General features: G+C 37.3%; 1 protein-coding gene across 2 annotated transcripts in view; it reads left to right on the top strand.

Annotated features, from left to right (window-relative positions):
* Positions 1–18,357, top strand: part of SAMHD1 (SAM and HD domain containing deoxynucleoside triphosphate triphosphohydrolase 1) — a 62,862-nt gene that overhangs the window by 14,298 nt on the left and 30,207 nt on the right. For both annotated transcript variants that reach the window (XM_067708069.1, XM_067708070.1), the window contains exons 4-6: positions 5,324–5,484; positions 13,138–13,253; positions 15,237–15,307. In XM_067708069.1, the coding sequence (XP_067564170.1) occupies positions 5,324–5,484; positions 13,138–13,253; positions 15,237–15,307 (348 nt within the window). The remainder of the gene's footprint in view (positions 1–5,323; positions 5,485–13,137; positions 13,254–15,236; positions 15,308–18,357) is intronic.

Below are 18,357 nucleotides of genomic sequence, written 5' to 3'. Positions count from 1 at the left end.
AACTCAGGAGAAGAATGGATTCACAGAGTGAGATGTTAGAAATTTTTAACAAAGAGTTAGAAAATATGGAGAAGAACCAAGCACGGATGAGGAATACCATAACTGAAATGAAAAATACACTAGAAGGAATCAGCAGTAGACTAAGAGAGAATATTAAAAGCAGCAAGGCACAAGCAACAAGTTATGTATGCAGGAACTCCCGTCGACTATTAGCTGACTTATTAGCAGAAACTCTGCAGGCCAGAAGAGAGTGGTAGAATATCAAGAACCAAGAACCTACCTGGCAAGGTTCTCAGTAAGATTTGATAGAGAAATCAAGTTTTATAGATAAGCAAAACCTAAATAAGTTCATCACCACAGCCAGCTTTACAAGAAATGCTAAAGGCACTTCTCTAAGCAAAAAAGAAAAGGCCACAACTAGAAACATGAAAATTATGAAAGTAAAAAGCTCATTAGTAAAGGCAAATATACAGTGAAGGTATTCAATCAACCACGTACAAAACTAGGAGGAAGGTTAAAAGGCAAAAGTAAGATCATCTATATCTGCAGTAAGTAGTTAAGGGATACACAAAACAAAAAGATGTAAAATATGACACTAAAAACAGTACTCACAGCAGGAGGGGAGTAAAAATGTAAGGTTGTTAAAAGGCATTTGAAATTAAGAGATCAGCAACTTAAAATAATCATTTATATATATAGATTGCTATATATAAACCTGGTAAGCACAAACTAAAAACCTATAACAGATACATACACAAAAAAGAGAAAGGAATGCAAACATAACGCTAAAGACAGTTATCAAATCACAAGGGAGGAGAACAAAGGAAGAAGAAAGGAACAAAAAAGAATACAAAAACAACCCCCGAACAGTTAACAAAATGGCAATAAGTACATACCTATCAAAAATTACTTTAAATGTAAATGGGCCAAATGCTCCAATCAAAAGACATGGAGTGGATGAATGGGTACAAAAACAAGACCCTTATATAGACTGCCTACAAGAGACTCACTTCAGACCTAAAGAAACAGACAAAGTGAGAGAATGGAAAAAGATATTCCATGCAAATAGAAATCGAAAGAAAGCCGGGGTACGCATGTAACAACTAAAAGATCCTGCATGCCGCAACTAAAGATCCTGCGTGCCATGACGAAGATCCCGTGTGCCGCAACTAAGACCCAGTGCAGCCAAATAAATATTAAAAAAGCAAAAGCAAAAGAAAGCCGGGGTAACAAAAACTTAGACAAAATAAACTTTAAAACAAAGACTGTTACAAGAGACAAAGAAGGACACTACATAATGACCAAGGGATCACTCCAAAAAGAAGTTATATAACAACTGTAAATATATATGTACCCAACATAGGAGCACCTAAATACATAAAGGAAATATTGACAGACATAAAGGGAGAAATTGACAGTAACACAATAATAGTAAGGAACTTTAACACCCCACTTACACCAATGGACAGATCATCCAGACAGAAAATCAATTAGGAAACACAGGCGTTAAATGACATATTATTCCAAATGAATGTAACAGATATATAGAGAATATTCCATCCAAAAGCAGCAGAATACACATTTTTTTTTTTTTGGCCATGCCGTGTGGCATGTGGGATCTTATTTCCCTGGCCAGGGATTGAACCCGCACCCCCTGCAGTAGAAGCTCAGAGTCTTAACCACTGGGCCTCCAGGGAGGTCCCAGAATACACATTCTTTTCAAGTGCACATGAAACACTCTCCAGGATAGATCACGTTCTAGGCCACAAAACAAGTCTCAGTAAACTTAAGAAAATTGAAATCATGTCAAGCGTCTTTTCCGACCACAATGCTATGAGACTAGAAATCAACTTACAAGAAAAAAACTGCAAAAAACACAAACCTGTGGAGGCTAGACATGCTACTAAATAACGAATGGATCACTGAAAAAAATCAAGGAAAATATCAAAAAAACTTGGAGACAAGTGAAAATGAAAACACAGCAATCCAAAATCTAAGGGATGCAGCAAAAGCAGTTCTAAGAGGGACCTTTATAGCAATAAAAACCTACCTCAGGAAAAAGAAAAATCTCAAATAAGCTAACCTTACATCTAAAGGAACTAGATAAAGAAGAACAAACAGAACCCAAAATTAGTAGAAGGAAAATGGACAGAAGACCTGAATAGACGTTTTTCCAAAGAAGACATACATAATGGCCAACAGGCAGATGAAAAGATGCTAAACGTCACTAATTATCAGAAAAATGCAAATCAAAACCACAGTGAGATATCATCTCACACCTGTCATAATGGCTATCATCAAAAAGCCCACAAATAACAAATGTTGGCAAGGGTGTGGAGAAAAGGGAACCCTTGTACACCCTTGCTAGGAATGGAAATTGTTACACCCACTGTGTAAAACAGTATGGAGATTCCTCAAAAAACTGGAAATAGAACTACCATATGATCTAGCAGTTCCACTCCTAGGCATATATCTGAAGAAAACACAAATGCTAATTTGAAAAGATACATGTATCGCAATATTCATAGCAGCATTATTTACAATTGCCAAGATATGGAAGCAATCTAAGTGTCCATCAACAGATGAATGGATAAAGAAGATATATATACACAATGGAATAGTACTCAGCCATAAAGAGTGAAATTTTGCTATTTGCAACAACATGGATGGACTTGGAGGGTATTACTCCTAGTGAAATAAGTCAGAGAAAGACAAATACTGTATGTTATCACTTACGTGTGGAATCTAAAAAATGAAACAAATGAATATAGCACAACAGAAAAAAACTCAAGAATAATAGAGAACAAATGAGGGGTTAGCAATTAGGAGAGGGAAGAGGGAGGGGCAAAATAGAAGTAGGGGATTGAGAGGTACAAACTGCTATGTATAAAATAAGCTCCAAGGATATACTGTATGGCACAGGGAATATAGCCAGTATATTATAAAACTGTAAGTGGAGTATATTCTATAAAAATTTTGAATCACTATGTTGTAACCTGAAACTAATATAATATTTAAGTCAACTATACCTCAAAAAAATACTGCAGGAACAAAAATAACAGATTATATACAATGATCAGAGCTCTACTCAGTACTCTGTAATGACCTATGTGGGAATAGAATCTAAAAAAGAGTGGATATATGTATATGTATAACTGATTCACTTTGCTTTACAGCAGAAACGAACACAACGTTGTAAATCAACTATACCCCAATAAAAATTAATTTAAAAAAGTGATCAAAACACTTTAATATCACATATACACACTAAGGGTTGCAAAGGGAATATGAAATTGACTAAATAGAATTTCTAGTTTCGCAAAGCCCAGTGTTAGGGGAGTGGTTTAAAAATGTTGGTTCATCAATGAAATAGAGCCATTACAGTGATAATTATTAAGATTTGTAAAAACATGAGAAACTGTTCATGATGCATTTTGACCTGAAAGGAGAGTGTGTGTTATGATACTAAGTTAAAAATAATTTTCATTGAGTTCTTTTAAAAACAGTTATTAACCATTGAAAAATTGACAGTGAAGTCTTTTAGATCTTTAAATGGATTAAAAGTAGATTATGGGACTTTTCTTTCATAATTTTTCAAAATAAAATAGATTCTTGGGACTTTCCTGGTGGCGCAGTGGTTAAGAATCTGCCTGCCAATACAGGGAACACGGGTTCAAGCCCTGGTCTGGGAAGATCCCACATGCTGCGGAGCAACTAAGCCTGTGCGCCACAACTACTGAGACTGCGCTCCAGAGCCCACGAGCCACAACTACTGAGCCTGCGTGCCACAACTACTGAAGCCCATGTGCCTAGAGCCCATGCTTCACAGCAAGAGAAGCCACCGCAATGAGAAGCCCGTGTACTGCAACGAAGAGTAGCCCACACTTGGCACAACTAGAGAAAGCCCACGTGTAGCAACTAAAACCCAACACAGCCAAAAATAAATAAATTAATTTATTAATTTAAAAGATAGATTCTCATTTGTTTCGTGGTTACATTGATCTTGTATAAGGGAGAAATAATAGACCAGTATATGATTTTCATATATTTAAAAATTGTGCAACTTTTTCTTCTCTGATAAGGACATTCACAGGGTTGAATTACAACATCCTTCTATTGCTGAGATACTTTGACATCATTCTTGGTGTATTATTAAAGATATACTTGGTACACTGTAACTATAATAATATACTTGGTACACTGTATTACTTTGCAATAATGTTTCAACAGTAGTCATTTAAAATGTGTCTGAGTTCCTACTCTGTGCCAGGAACTGTGCTGTTTGATGGGTTCTGAGAATATGGCAGTAAATGAGGCAGACAAGGCCCTTCACCTCCCAGAATTCCATACATTTTTTAGGAACTTCATGAAACCATTTGAAGCAGTTTGAAAATCATGGATTAGATCATTTATCATGTTTCTTTTTTTATTCTGAAACATTCTTTTTAAAAGACAGTTATGGACAATTAAGAAAGATGTTATCTTTATTTAAAGAGACATAGAGGAGCATTAAATCTTCACCCATAGGGCTTCCCTGGTGACGCAGTGGTTGAGAGTCCGCCTGCCGATGCAGGGGACACGGGTTCGTGCCCCGGTCCAGGAAGATCCCACATGTCGCAGAGCGGCTGGGTCCGTGAGCCATGGCTGCTGAGCCTGCGCGTCTGGAGCCTGTGCTCCGCAACGGGAGAGGCCACAACAGTGAGAGGCCCGCGTACCGCAAAAAAAAAAAAAAAAAAGATCTTCACCCATATTTAATGCCCCTGCTTAAGCTTAGAGTAATGAATAATTATGAAATGTATGTTTACTAAGTATAAGTAAGTACTTCTTAGAGACATTAAGTGCTGTAGAATTTTATAGTACTTCCTGCCTATGATTGTTTACTACATGGTAGGAGGTTTTTTTTTTTTTTATGAAGGATTATAGTGATGGGTAGATACATTTACAAAAAATTAGACACAGTGCCTGTGGTAAAATAGTGTATGTGATCTGAATGAGTGTGTTGAATGAGTATGTTTAACTTGAATACCAGACTAACTTCCTAAAGGCTAATGAAATCATATACATAAAAGAAAGATTGAAATCTTTACCCTTCTGTTATTAGAATCCATTAATCCATTATTAGAATCCATCAGGTCCAATATACTTGCTTTGTCTGGTAGTGATACCTAAATAAGGTAAAGATATTCATAACTTGTCATTTCCCTTAGTATTATTCTTACTTAAAAATGAATAGCTTTGACTTTGCACTGTAGATAGGAATGACTGGACAAAAATTTTAGATGGTGTTATGTATTGTTATTCACATTAATTTATAATTTTCTAGGTGATTAATGATCCTATCCATGGTCACATTGAATTTCACCCTCTTCTCATCCGAATCATCGACACACCTCAATTTCAGCGCCTGCGATATATTAAGCAGTTGGGAGGCGGTTACTATGTTTTTCCAGGAGCTTCACACAATCGATTTGAGCATAGTCTAGGGTAAGAAGGGTATTGGGGTGGGGAACTTATAGTTATTAAGTCCCTTCTCGGTCACATCGTATCTTTTAGAAAACAAATAGTTTTATAAAATGGTAATAATAGCCTTATTTTTTTTAAGAGCCTTGTTTGACTGAGACAATCAATATTTGATTTTTTTTTCCTTTGGCCGAGCCATGTGGCATGCAGGATCTCAGTTCCCCAGCCAGGGATCGAACCCGTGCCCCGTGCAGTGGAAGCGTGGAGTCCTAACCATTGGACTGCCAGGGAATTCCCAATAATATCCTTATTTTATTGATGAGAAAGTTGAAGGTTTGATTTACTTTGCTCTACTTTACTTATTTTATGTATTCTTAGAAGCCACCTCAAATCCTTCCTGGAAAGAAAATGAAAGTGCCTGGCAGGACTTTTAGATGAAACATTTGTGTTTAAATATTGTTTAAAAGTTAATAGGGTTGGTTACTGATATAATTAACTTTGTAAGTTTGATTATTTAATTTTCCTACATTTCCTATTTAGTCTTATACATAATTGCCCTTTAAAACCACATCATTGGGCTTCCCTGGTGGCTCAGTGGTTAAGAATCCGCCTGCCAATGCAGGGGACACGGGTTCGAGCCCTGGCCTGGGAAGATCCCACATGCCGCAGAGCAACTAAGCCTGTGTGCCACAACTACTGAAGCCTGTGCACCTAGAGCCTGTGCTCCTCGACAAGAGAAGCCACCGCAATGAGAAGCCTGTGCACCACAACGAAGATTAGCCCCTGCTCTCTGCAACTAGAGGAAGCCCACATGCAGCATCAAAGACCTAATGCAGCCAAAAATAAATTTAAAAAAACAAAAAACAAAAAAACCCATTGTTTTCTTACCTATCAGGAAACATGTAAATCAGAAAAGCATTCACAAGCTTAGAGAAGGTGGCACCTCTGTTACATACAACATAGTTGAGACTTTGCTCTGCTTGTTTTTTTTTTGCCTGCGTTTGGACTTCTTTGATGCGCACAGGCTTTCTCTAGTTGCCGCGAGTGGGGGCTACTCTTCATTGCAGTGCACGGGCTTCTCATTGCGGTGCCTTCTCTTGTTGCGGAACATGGGCTCTAGGCGTGCGGGCTTCGGCAGTTGTGACAAATGGGCTCAGTAGTTGTGGCTCGCGGGCTCTAGAGCGCAGGCTCAGTAGTTGTGGCGCACTGCCTTAGTTGCTCCGTGCATGTGGGATCTTCCCGGACCAGGGCTCGAACCCATGTCCCTTGCATTGGCAGGCGGTAACCACTGCACCACCAAGGAAGTCCCTGGTCTGCTTTTTCATTATAAAAATGTAGAGCCAGGTGGACATAGGCCCAGAAGAATCAGACAGTTATCTAGATTTTCATGAAGTACTCACAGTGTAAGTGGTCCACCCCTTATCCACGGGGTATATGCTCCTAGACTCCCAGTGGATACCTGAAACCACAGATACTACCAAACCTTATTTATACTATGTTTTTTCCTTAAAAATACATACCTATGATAAAGTTTAATTTATAAATTAAGCACAGTAAGAGATTAACAACAACTAATAATAAAATGGAACAATTATAACAATACAGTGCAATAAAAGTTATGTGCATGTGGTTTCTCTCTTTCAGAGTATCTTATTGTACAAATTTAATGCCTTTGCCATCTTAATTAAGCACTTATCACACACCGTGGCTGTAACTTTGACAGTTTGAGATGCAACAGCAAAACTAGCACAAATTTCTTTTTCCTTCTTCACTATTTCACAGGTAGAAGATTTGTTCTTATGATAGATTTTAGCAACCTCAGCGTACAATTTTGTTCTATCTTTATTGAGTTGAGAATTTTGACCGTTTCACTCACTTACCGGAAGCACTTCTCGACGTGTCTTTGGCACATCTGAATTGCCAGCTTTACTACTCTTGCACTTCGGTGCCATTATGAAGTAAAATAAGGGTCACTTGAACACAAGCACTGTGGAAACCTTGGCCGTCAATCTGATGATTGTGTTGGCTACTAAGTGATTTAATGTGTGGGACACGCTGGAGAAAAGAATGATTCACGACCCAGTCGTGATGGAGCAGAACAGTGTGATATTTCATCATGCTACTCAGAATGAAGTATAATTTAAAACTTATGAATTGTGTATTTCTGGAAGTTTCCATTTAATATTTTCAGACCATGATTAACTGCTGGTAACTGAAATGAGGAAAGTGAAAACAATAATAAGGGGAAACTGCTGCGTTACTTTGGTTTTGTTTGTTTGTTTAGAAGCATGTTTAATTAGCCAGAACACATGCATCTACTCAAATGTATATTCATCAACAAATATTTATTGAAAACTTATTAGTGCCTACCAAACCAACAAGATATCAACTGTTTCTATCCTTGTGAAGCTCAGAGTTTAGGGGGCAAGAAAGATATTGTATTCATTCAGGAAGTACTTTCAGGTAGAAATGCTAAAAGTGTATTTAACATTTGTTGAGCACCTTATCTACAATCTATGTTGTAAACATTACAATACCAGAAGCTCTGCTTTTAAAAAAATTGTGGTAAAATACACAGAATATAAAATTTACCATCCTAACCATTTTTAAGTTTATAGTTCAATAGTGTTAAATATATCCACATTATTGTGCAACCAAGCTCCGGAACTTTTTCATCTCGCAAAACTGAAACTCTGTACCCATTGAATTCCCCATTCCTCTTCTCCCCAGTCCCTGGTAACCACCATTCTACTTTCTGTTCTAATGAATTTGACTGTTCTAGGTATCTCTTATAAGTGATTTCATAGAGTATTTGTCTTTTTGTGATTGGCTTATTTCATTTAGCATAATTTCCCCAAGAGTCACTCATATTGGAGCATGTGTCAGAATATCCTTACTTTTTAAGGCTGAATAATATTCCATTGTATGTATATGTTACATTTCATTTATCCCTTCATTCATCTGTGGACTCTTGGGTTGCTTCCACCTCTTTGGCAATTGTGACCGCTATGAACGTGGATGTGCAAATATCTCTTCAAGACCCTGCTTTCACTTCTTTTGGGTATATACCCAGAAGTGGAATTACTGGATCATATGGTAATTCTATTTTTAATATTTTGAGAAACTGCTCTACTGTTTTCTATAGTGGCTGCACCATTTTACATTCCCACCAACAGTGTACAAGGGTTCCAATTTCTCCACATCCTGGCCAAAATTTGTTAGTTTTTGTTTTGTTTTATAATAGACATCCTAGGGACTTCCCTGGTGGTCCAGTGGTTAAGACTCTGTGCTTCCAGTGCAGCGGGGACGGGTTCAATCCCTGTTTGGGGAACTAAGATCTGCATGCTGCGTGGAACAGCCAAAATAAACCCCAAAAAACCCTTCCTAATGGGTATGAGGTGGTGTCTCACTGTGATTTGATTTTGCATTTCCCTAATGATAAGTGATTCTGAGTCAAGAGGTCCTGCTTTTGGGAATCTGTGTGTTTCTGCCTAGTTCTGAAACAGACTATTCTGTTAAGTTGCCCTCGAGGTATATTAGAACATTTGAAAAACATTGAAATTCTTGAGTGTTAACTGAAAGAAAAATGCACGATGTGAAAGTTATGAGTTAAGTTTTATTTGGGGACCTTACTGAGTACTATAGCCCAGGAGTTCTCAGATAGCTCTGAGGAACTGCTCCAGAGAGGTAAGGGAGGAGCCAGTATATATGTGAACTTTTTTGCTGGGGAAAACATGTGGTCAAGTGTAAAAAGATTACTGCTAATCACAAATGTAGACCAAAAAAATGTTACCTGTCATCCTAGTAAACAACAAATATTGCCCGCCGTCAAGCCATCAAGCCACTGCAGCTGCCCCCAGTGCTGCACCCAGAGGGGAATTCAGGGTGGAGAAAAACAGCATGCTGGCCCTAGATAGATCAGATGAATATCTAAGGAATAATTTCAATGACCCCAGACTCTTACATCTTCCCATACATAGGAAAATGCTAAAAATTATTAACTTGAGGTGACTGGTTTTTGTCATTAGCAGTAGTCTTTTGATGTTGGACGAAATGTTTTTTTTTTTCACCAGAAACTCCTATATACCCTGGTTCCTCCCTTACCTCTTTGGAACAATGCCTCAGTGCTGTGTGAGACTGTTTCCCGGGCTAGAGTCCTCAGTAAGATCTCTGAATAAAACATAACTTGGAACTTTTAGGTAGTGTTTTTCTTCAGTTGACAGTTCAGTGACCACGAAGGGATCCAGAGCCAACTTTTCTCCTTTGCCTGAACTTTACGAGGATCTGGAGCCTTGGTACTAGCAGAGGCCTCTTGTGCCCGTCTGTCTCCTCAGTGAGTCCAGATGAATTTGGATGAGTGTCTCCTGGATCTTGGATCTCCTGTTATTCGCTTATGGTCCTAAGTTTTATTTGGTGGTATTTAACTTCTCACTGGAGGAGTAGGTTTTCCTTGAACTTAGTTTCAAAAAGAGGTAACAGGGTTATCTTCAGTTGAAAGACATTAGGAAGATTGTGGTCAGTTGAATGACAGAGTGGGTTATCCTCACTTGAAAGACACTGGGAAGATTTTGCTCAGTTAAAAAACGCTGATGGGTTACCCCAATTGACAGACACTGGGAAATTTTTATTATGTACGTACAGAATTTGTACTTGCAAGTACTTGCTTAATTGGGAATTAAAGCTCATCCTAAAAATGGCCAAACTGGGGTTCTTTTGACATTCCAAAATTAATTTTTTTTTCATATGCAGCTAGAAAAACCCAACTTGATAAAACATCTTTTCAAAATTCTGAACTTAAAGAAACAAAAGCCCTTCTGGGAGAACTTGCATTTCTCTACCTGTGTCTTAGAGATGTAAATGTTCTACCTGATCTTCTTAGACTTTTTTTTTTTTCTCCTGTGTTCTGAGAGCTTGGTCTCTGCTACCCAGGAGGTACACATGTGGTGTACATTTGGCAACCAGTCAAATAGACTGGAATTCTGAGCAATCTTTTTGCCTGGCTGTATCAACTCTCAGGAAAATTTGTCATAAGGGGTCCCAGCCCATAAGGGGCCTTTGTCATCTCAACCTTCATTGCAACCACCTGTACAACGAAGGACTTTACTCTCTTAGGCTGTTTGGGGGAGGAAATTTCTAAATCTTATGAAGGCTGCATCCTTTGCACTCTCTTGTGGAGATGCCTCTTGCATTTTATTGGTTTGAGTCACTATTAAGATACTATTCATCGGACTTCCCTGGTGGTGCAGTGGTTGAGAGTCCGCCTGCCTATGCAGGGGACACAGGTTCGTGCCCCGGTCCGGGAAGATCCCACATGCTGCGGAGCGGCTAGGCCCGTGAGCCATGGCCACTGAGCCTGCGTGTCCGGAGCCTGCGCTCCGCAACGGGAGAGGCCACAACAGTGAGAGGCCCGCATACCGCAAAAAAAAAAAAAAAGATACTATTCATCAATGACCAGACAGTGAATCCTTAAAATTGGAGAAACTTGGTAAATTAGTAAATTTTTTAGAGAGCTCTCATAACAAACAGCTGTTTTATTTTTACCTATAAAAAAACAAATTAGAAGATGGTAGTATATATAAAACAGCTAACCTAAGAACTCCCTTAGTTTATTTATTTATCTTTTTTTTAGCATTTTTAGTTTTTTTCTTAACTTTAAAAAAATTTGAATATCTTATTTTCCCCCAGCTTTATCATGATATAATTGACATATAACTTTGTGTATGTTTAAGGTGTACAACATGATTTGATACAGTTTTCTTTGTCATAAGTTGTGGATTTAATTCCATTGATTTAAATGTTACCTTTTGTTGTAAATTCACCACATATTCCATTAAGAATAGAGACCATATTATCTAGTTCAACAATGCTATATATAAAATAGATACCCAACAAGGACCTACTGTATAGCACAGGGAACTATACTCAGTATTTTGTTTTTTGTTTCTTGTTTTTTTATCTCTTCTTGATTTTGTGGACTTAACATAGGTGTTGAATTTATCTTGTCACTGACTTTATCCAATTATTTTTTTTTACTTTTATTTATTTTTTTATGCAGCAGGTCCTTATTAGTCATCAATTTTATACACATCAGTGTATACATGTCAACCCCAATCGCCCAATTCATCACACACACACACCCCCGCCGCTTTCCCCCCTTGGTGACCATAAGTTTGTTCTCTACATCTGTGTCTCAATTTCTGCCCTGCAAACCGGTTCATCTGTACCATTTTTCTAGGTTCCACATATATGTGTTAGCATACGGTATTTGTTTTTCTCTTTCTGACTTACTTCAGTCTGTATAACAGTCTCTAGATCCATCCACATCCCTACAAATGACCCAATTTCAGGACTCCCTTAGTTTAAAAGAGACAAAAATAAACCAGTTTGGGAAGCCTTATTTGTAGTCTCTAGGGTTACCCTCAATGGGCCTTACAGATGCTAATGAAAACATTAGGTTAAGTAATGTTAATTGGGTTGGTTAATAGGGAAAAAAAGCTGAGGGGAAAGTTAAGAGACTTCTTCCCAAGAAGGTGGAAATTTTAACGGGACTTGTCTCAACAGGATAAAAATCTTTAGATGGTTATTAAGAAATTGGATAAATAAAATGGATGGTAATGAGATTAAAACAAACGTTTTTATACAACACTATGTAAGGTTGGATGGGCCAAGGGGACATCTTATTGGTCCCCAACATTAAGGGCCCCGAAGAAGTCCATTCTATCATTCTATTTACCCCAGTTTAATACACACACACACACACACACACACACATATTTAAAAGGCTAGAAGAAAATTACACTGAGATACCTGATCAACAGTTGAACAATTGTTTGGGGCAACAATTAGACCAATTAATCAAGTTAAAGGTTTTTTAAAAAGGCCTGTGTCCCTGGTCTCAACCCCTCCCTGGAGACCCCAGAGCCTTTATACAAAAATAGATAAAATAGCCAGAGAATAAAAAGGAAAGTTTCTAGGACTCCTTGTAAGACCACAGCTTGTTGATGGGGTCCTAATGGAGGCTAAAGTTAAAGGTGTAAGAGTTGATTGAATCGAGATGACAGTTTATAAAAGTAGGTATATTTAAGTGGGCTTAATATAAGATGTTTATATCTCTTTTGCCTCACTATATTGTGTGTAGACGTTATGTCTCACTGGGGAATGCTTCCGCTGCCTGGTATTAATGAGACAGGGTATGTAAATCTGCCCCTCAGAAAATATTAATTTAAATATACAAAAAAAAAACCCAGTAAGGCTACATGAACCCACACAATATAATGTAAACCTAGGGGCTAATATTCAGAAGCTAATAAAAATCAAATTAAAGAAAATGTAGTTGGGCAAATCAATCTTTTAAAATCATTTAGGCAGCAGAGCAGTTCTTTGGGGAATTAAAAACAACTGTCTTTGTCTTGCAAATCCCTACAAATCAGAAATGTAATACAGCCCAAAATGACCTGAGACTGAGCCTATAGCTAGTTCAATCAGGTAGACTCTGAAACAAAAAAGGGGAAAAGAGGGCTTTTTATACTCAAACTGCTGGGAAGGCTCCTTCACCCAAAGTCTAATTCACAGCCTCCTTAAGGATTTATCAAGGACAAATACAAATCTTAACAGTCGCTCATCTTTCAAACAGAAGAGTAATTTTTTCATTTTTGTTTTGTTTTTTCCGCTCTGCAGCGTTGGGTATCTAGCAGGACGTCTAGTTCGTGAACTGAGTGAAAAACAACCAGAGCTGCAGATAAGTGAACGAGATATGCTCTGTGTTCAGATCGCTGGTCTTTGTCATGATCTCGGTAAGCAGTTCAAAGAGCCAGAGTTCTAATGTAAAAACCACATGGTACCTCTCTTTGAAATTAAAAAATCCAACTAACTAGGAGAATATGAAAGTTGTGTTTTAATTCTTCAGTTAACATTAATGTAAATGTGCCATTGCTTCTTCCTAGAATGATTCATAAGCCCAAAGCATTGCTATTTTTTTTTGTAGGCTTTCAGTGAATTTCCCATGTTAAACATCTTTGTTGCAGGTTATATGAAGGGACTTTCTGATAGTGATTTTTTTCTGACTACTGTGTGTTGGATGATGTGAATTTGATTTTTCCTTTATCTTGGTTGAAATAAAATTGCCATTTTCCTTTAGATAATTTGTCAAATCTATTCTTCTCACACCTAGAATACATAATCTGCTCTAACAGATTAACAACGGATTTAGAGAACTTCTTTTCTTCCCTGACCCATGTGAGGTCTTGGGCCACTTAAATCCAAGTAGAAGAATATCATCCTTTTCCATGGTCAGAGAAAGAGAAAAAGGACTGTTCTCTTTTATCACAGGAGATTTTTCCCCTATCCTTGTAATTTTTTTTTTTTTTTTTTCGCTGTACGCGGGCCTCTCACTGTTGTGGCCTCTCCCATTGTGGAGCACAGGCTCCTGACGCGCAGACTCAGCAGCCATAGCTCACAGGCCCAGCCGCTCCGTGGCATGTGGGATCCTCCCGGACCGGGGCACGAACCCGTGTCCCCTGCATCAGCAGGCGGACTCTCAACCACTGTGCCACCAGGGAAGCCCTAGCCTTGTAATTTATTCCTACCTGTTGGAGGATCCTAAGAGTTTGCATGTGCCCTCAGTGCAGGGAAAGGGAGGTTTCAGTAGCCAGATACTTAAAGGCATAGGGCACGCTCTTCAGCATGTCCCCTTGGAGATTTCAGTAGGACCAGTATCAGCCCTAGATCATAAATTTAACAGATTTTTGGTATTTTGAGAGGGAATCATTGGAAACTTTTGCCAATTTCTAGGAGTCTGAGCTCTATAGTAACAAGCCTTTGTGTACAGACTGCAACATGCAAAAAGGCCCAGGGCTGGTCCAGGTAGGCTCCCTTTCCCATCTATCAGGACCCCCTGCGGATACAAAAAAAACCCCCCAAAACCCCAAAATCCTGGATGCTCAAGCCCCTTATATAAAATTTGCATATAACCCACACACATCCTCCCATGTACTTTAAATCAATTCTAAATTACTTATAATACCAGCACAATGTAAGCTATATGTAAATAGTTGCCAGCAAGCCTGGCAAATTCAAGTTTTGCTTTTTGGAACTTTCTGGAATTTTTTTTTCTGAATATTTTTTTGTCCGAGGTTGATTGAATCTGCGGATGCAGAGGGCCAACTGTAACTCCTTCAGAAATTCTGATAATCCAGAGTTGTGCCTCAGCAAAGTTTCATATTACTAGATGTTGTGGAATGTTAAGATCACTTATGAATAAGATAAAGTAGTGATCTCCACTTTTGATTGCCCATATCATCAGTAAAAACCCAAGATAAGCCCTGATATGTGTATATTTATTATAAAATAAATTACATACATTATAAAATTTACATAAAAATAGATGTTTTTAAAGGTTGAGAGTAATAAAGTTCTAATATTTTCTTCCTAACCCTAGTGGATTGTGTTAAAACTGCTGTTCTAACACTACCAATATATAATCTGAAGAAGCCAAAAGTTTTTGTCATTAACATTCCTTTGGTTACACAAAACTGTCCTTTTATCAGATTTATGTAAACTATGGTGACTCAGAGACCCCTCAGTGGAGAGCTTACTTTCCTGTATTTGTTCTGCTTCCTGTTCTCTTGTTTTAGAAAATAGGAAGGAAGGGTTTGTTCCTTTTTGTGATGTATTTATAGATTATTAATTTCTATTGATATTCAAGTTTAACTAAAAAGATTTACATTTTACCAATTTACAAACATTTTTCTTGTTCTAAGGCTGCTTTTGTTTTTAAGGTCATGGGCCATTTTCTCATATGTTCGATGGAAGATTTATTCCACTTGCTCGCCCAGATGTGAAATGGACGGTATGTATTCATATATTTAATAGTCAATAAAATAAAGACTAAGCAATGACTTCTGTGTTAAAGTATTCTTCCTTTTACAGTTTTTCAGAGTGTTTATATATAATGCTTTCATTTGATCCTCACAGTAATCTCTAAGGAGGAAATCATTATCTCCAGTTTCATAAGTATAAAGGAACTTGAAATTCATAGAGGTGTATTGATGCACCAAAAATCACAAAGTTGTTAAATGATAAAGCCAGCACTAGAAAACCAGGTTTCCTAGCTGCTAATTTAATGCTCTTTCTACTCTATCACACTAGTATAAAATAAAAAATAAAAGGCTGACTCTGGCTTTGACTCATTTTGTATGACCATGAAGTAACTAATACCAGCTAAGTTCATTTTATACTTACAGATTTGCAGGTGACTGACCTGTATTTTTGGAATCAATTTTTGAGAAGTAAAGTTAGGTCAACTCCTATTTTGGGCCACACTATTATTTGGAGTAGAAAAAGGTATTAATACATAATGAACACTTCTTACATGTCAACCACTATTTTTTCTCTCTCTCTTTAAAGGTAATTCGTATACAATATGTTGTACAGATCTTCAGTGTACAGTTCAGTGAGTTTTGACAAATGTATACATCCATGTAGCCACTACCCAAGTTGAGATATAGAATATTTTCATCTTCCTGGAAAATTCCTTTGTGACCCTTTTCAGTCAGTTCCTACATCTCCCTCCCACTATTACCTTCTGATTTTTATAAACAGACTAGTTTTGCCTGTCTTAGAATTGATAAGAGTAGAATCCTATAATAGGTACTCTTTTGTGTCTTGCTCTTATTCACTCAACACAATGATTTTGAGATTCGTTGGTGTGTCATGCATCAGTTGTTGGTCCCTGCTCATTGCTGAGGTAGTATTCCATTGTATGAATAAGTTATGATTTTTTATTTTTTCTCCTTTTGTAGAATTTGGGTTGTTTTCAGTTTTTTGGCTGTTATGAATAAAGATGCTATGCATGTTACTGTACACGATTTTTATGGAAAACGTTTTCATTTGTCTTAGGTTCATCTAGGAGTAGAATTGCTGGGTCATCAAGTAGATGGATACTTAACTTTATAAGCAACTACCGGACGTTTCCCATTTTACACTCTGCCAGCAATATGAGAGTGCCTGTTGTTCCATAGCCTCCCCAACATTTAGTTTTTTAAGTTATTCTTTCTAATGAGTGTGAAATGGTCTCTTATAGGATTTTTTTTTTTTTTTTTGGCATCCTCTGTGGTATGTTGAGTACCATTTCCTGTACTTTGTCATTGATAAATCATCTTTTGTGAAGAGTTTTTCCATTTACTCATTTAAAAAATTTGAATGTTTGCCTTTTAGTTATCAATTTGAGTAATTATATATATAGTCAGATACATGTATTGTGAATATAGTCCCTGTCCCCACCCCAGTCTCTGACTTACCAATTCATTTCTTTAATGAAGGTGGCTTTTGAGAAACAAGAATTTTAAATTTTGATGAAGTATTTCTGGTTCTTCAACCTAGTAAGATGGATAGTTTCTCTCCAGTTCTGCAGCCTTAGGGCCTCCCTCAGGCTAAAAGCCATAAAAGAACTGGAATATTGCCCACTGCCTTTCTCTTCCAAGTGTTTATTTCCCTCTAACATCTGCCTGCTTTTGGTCATAATCCAATACCTTCAGGAAGTTGTCCAGAGTTAGTTTTTTTCTCCAACAGGGTCGATTGAAATAGGATCTACTCAGCCATTCCCAAGTCTTTTTCTTTAAATATTTTGCCTTTAACATGTAAGTCCTTACCTCATGGGAATTTATTTCTCTGCATATGTGTGGTAGAAATCTGATTTCTTTTTTAATATGGATAATTGTTTATTGAATTTCCCCAGTGATCTGCAGTCAAACGCTCTACCACTGTCCCCACTGATTCTGTGATACCAACCCCAACATTTTTTTAACATTCTGTAATGATGAATCTTTCTGGATTCTGTTGCATTCCACACTTTTCATAATTGTTACTTCTTTATAATAAGTCTTGATAGCTGGTAGGACAGCTGTTTCTTTTATTAGGTATCTTTGGCCTTTTGCTCGTCTATTATAAATGTTGTAATTTTCTCCATAAAGGTTTTATACATCTTTTATTATATTTACTTCTAAGTTGCTTATAATTTTAGTTATTATTGTCTGTGCTATCTTTGTGGAACTTGAATTTTTCTGTATGTATAAGTTTTTTTCTGAACCATTTGAAAGTATGTTGTAGGCATGCCCGTTTATTCCTAAAGCTTCAGTAGGTATTTCCTAAAAATAAGAACATTCTCTTACATAACCTCAGTACATTTATTAAAATCAGGAAATTATTATTGATACAGTACTATTATCTAATTTACAGACTTTCTATCAAATTTCAACAACTGTCCATATAGAAAAGGGGAAAGAAAACCATTTTTGGTCCTGATCCATCATACATTACCCTTAGTTGCCATTTCTCTTTAGTTTCTTTTGATCTGCAACAATTCTTCCGTCTTTCTCTCTCATGACCTTGTCATTTTTTGAAGTATACAGGTAGATTATTTTGTGGATTGCCCCTTACTTTGAGTTTCAGTTTTCGGTTTCCTCATACTGTCAGACTATCTGTTTTTGGCAGAATGCCACGTGTGACCTTCTTAGTGTATCCCATTAGAGGCACATAAGGTCTTTTTAAGCCATTACTGGTAATATTAACTTCAATCACCTGATTAAGGCCATGGCTGCCAAATTTCATAAACTTACTGTTTTTCCTCTATGTAATTGATATATATCTTGATTCAGTTAAAAAATAGATATAGGACTATTCAGGGTTTTGTCTTCATGTTTCTTGAGTTTGTTTTTGCTAAGACCTGTGATGTCTCCCTCCAGTGGGCCATTTGATCTTTATAACGATTATAAATGAGCAAGCAGAGACAGATGAGTAAAATGAGTCTAATTTGAGATTCCAGTCCAGATCTTGACTTCAGGGCTCTGAGACATTTTTGTTTTTACTGGCAAGTTTGGAATTACCCCCCCCCTTTTTTTA

Source organism: Pseudorca crassidens, chromosome 15 (assembly GCF_039906515.1).
Source record: "Pseudorca crassidens isolate mPseCra1 chromosome 15, mPseCra1.hap1, whole genome shotgun sequence".
Classification (NCBI taxonomy): Eukaryota; Metazoa; Chordata; class Mammalia; order Artiodactyla; family Delphinidae; genus Pseudorca; species Pseudorca crassidens.
This window is presented reverse-complemented; position numbering and strand designations above follow the sequence as displayed.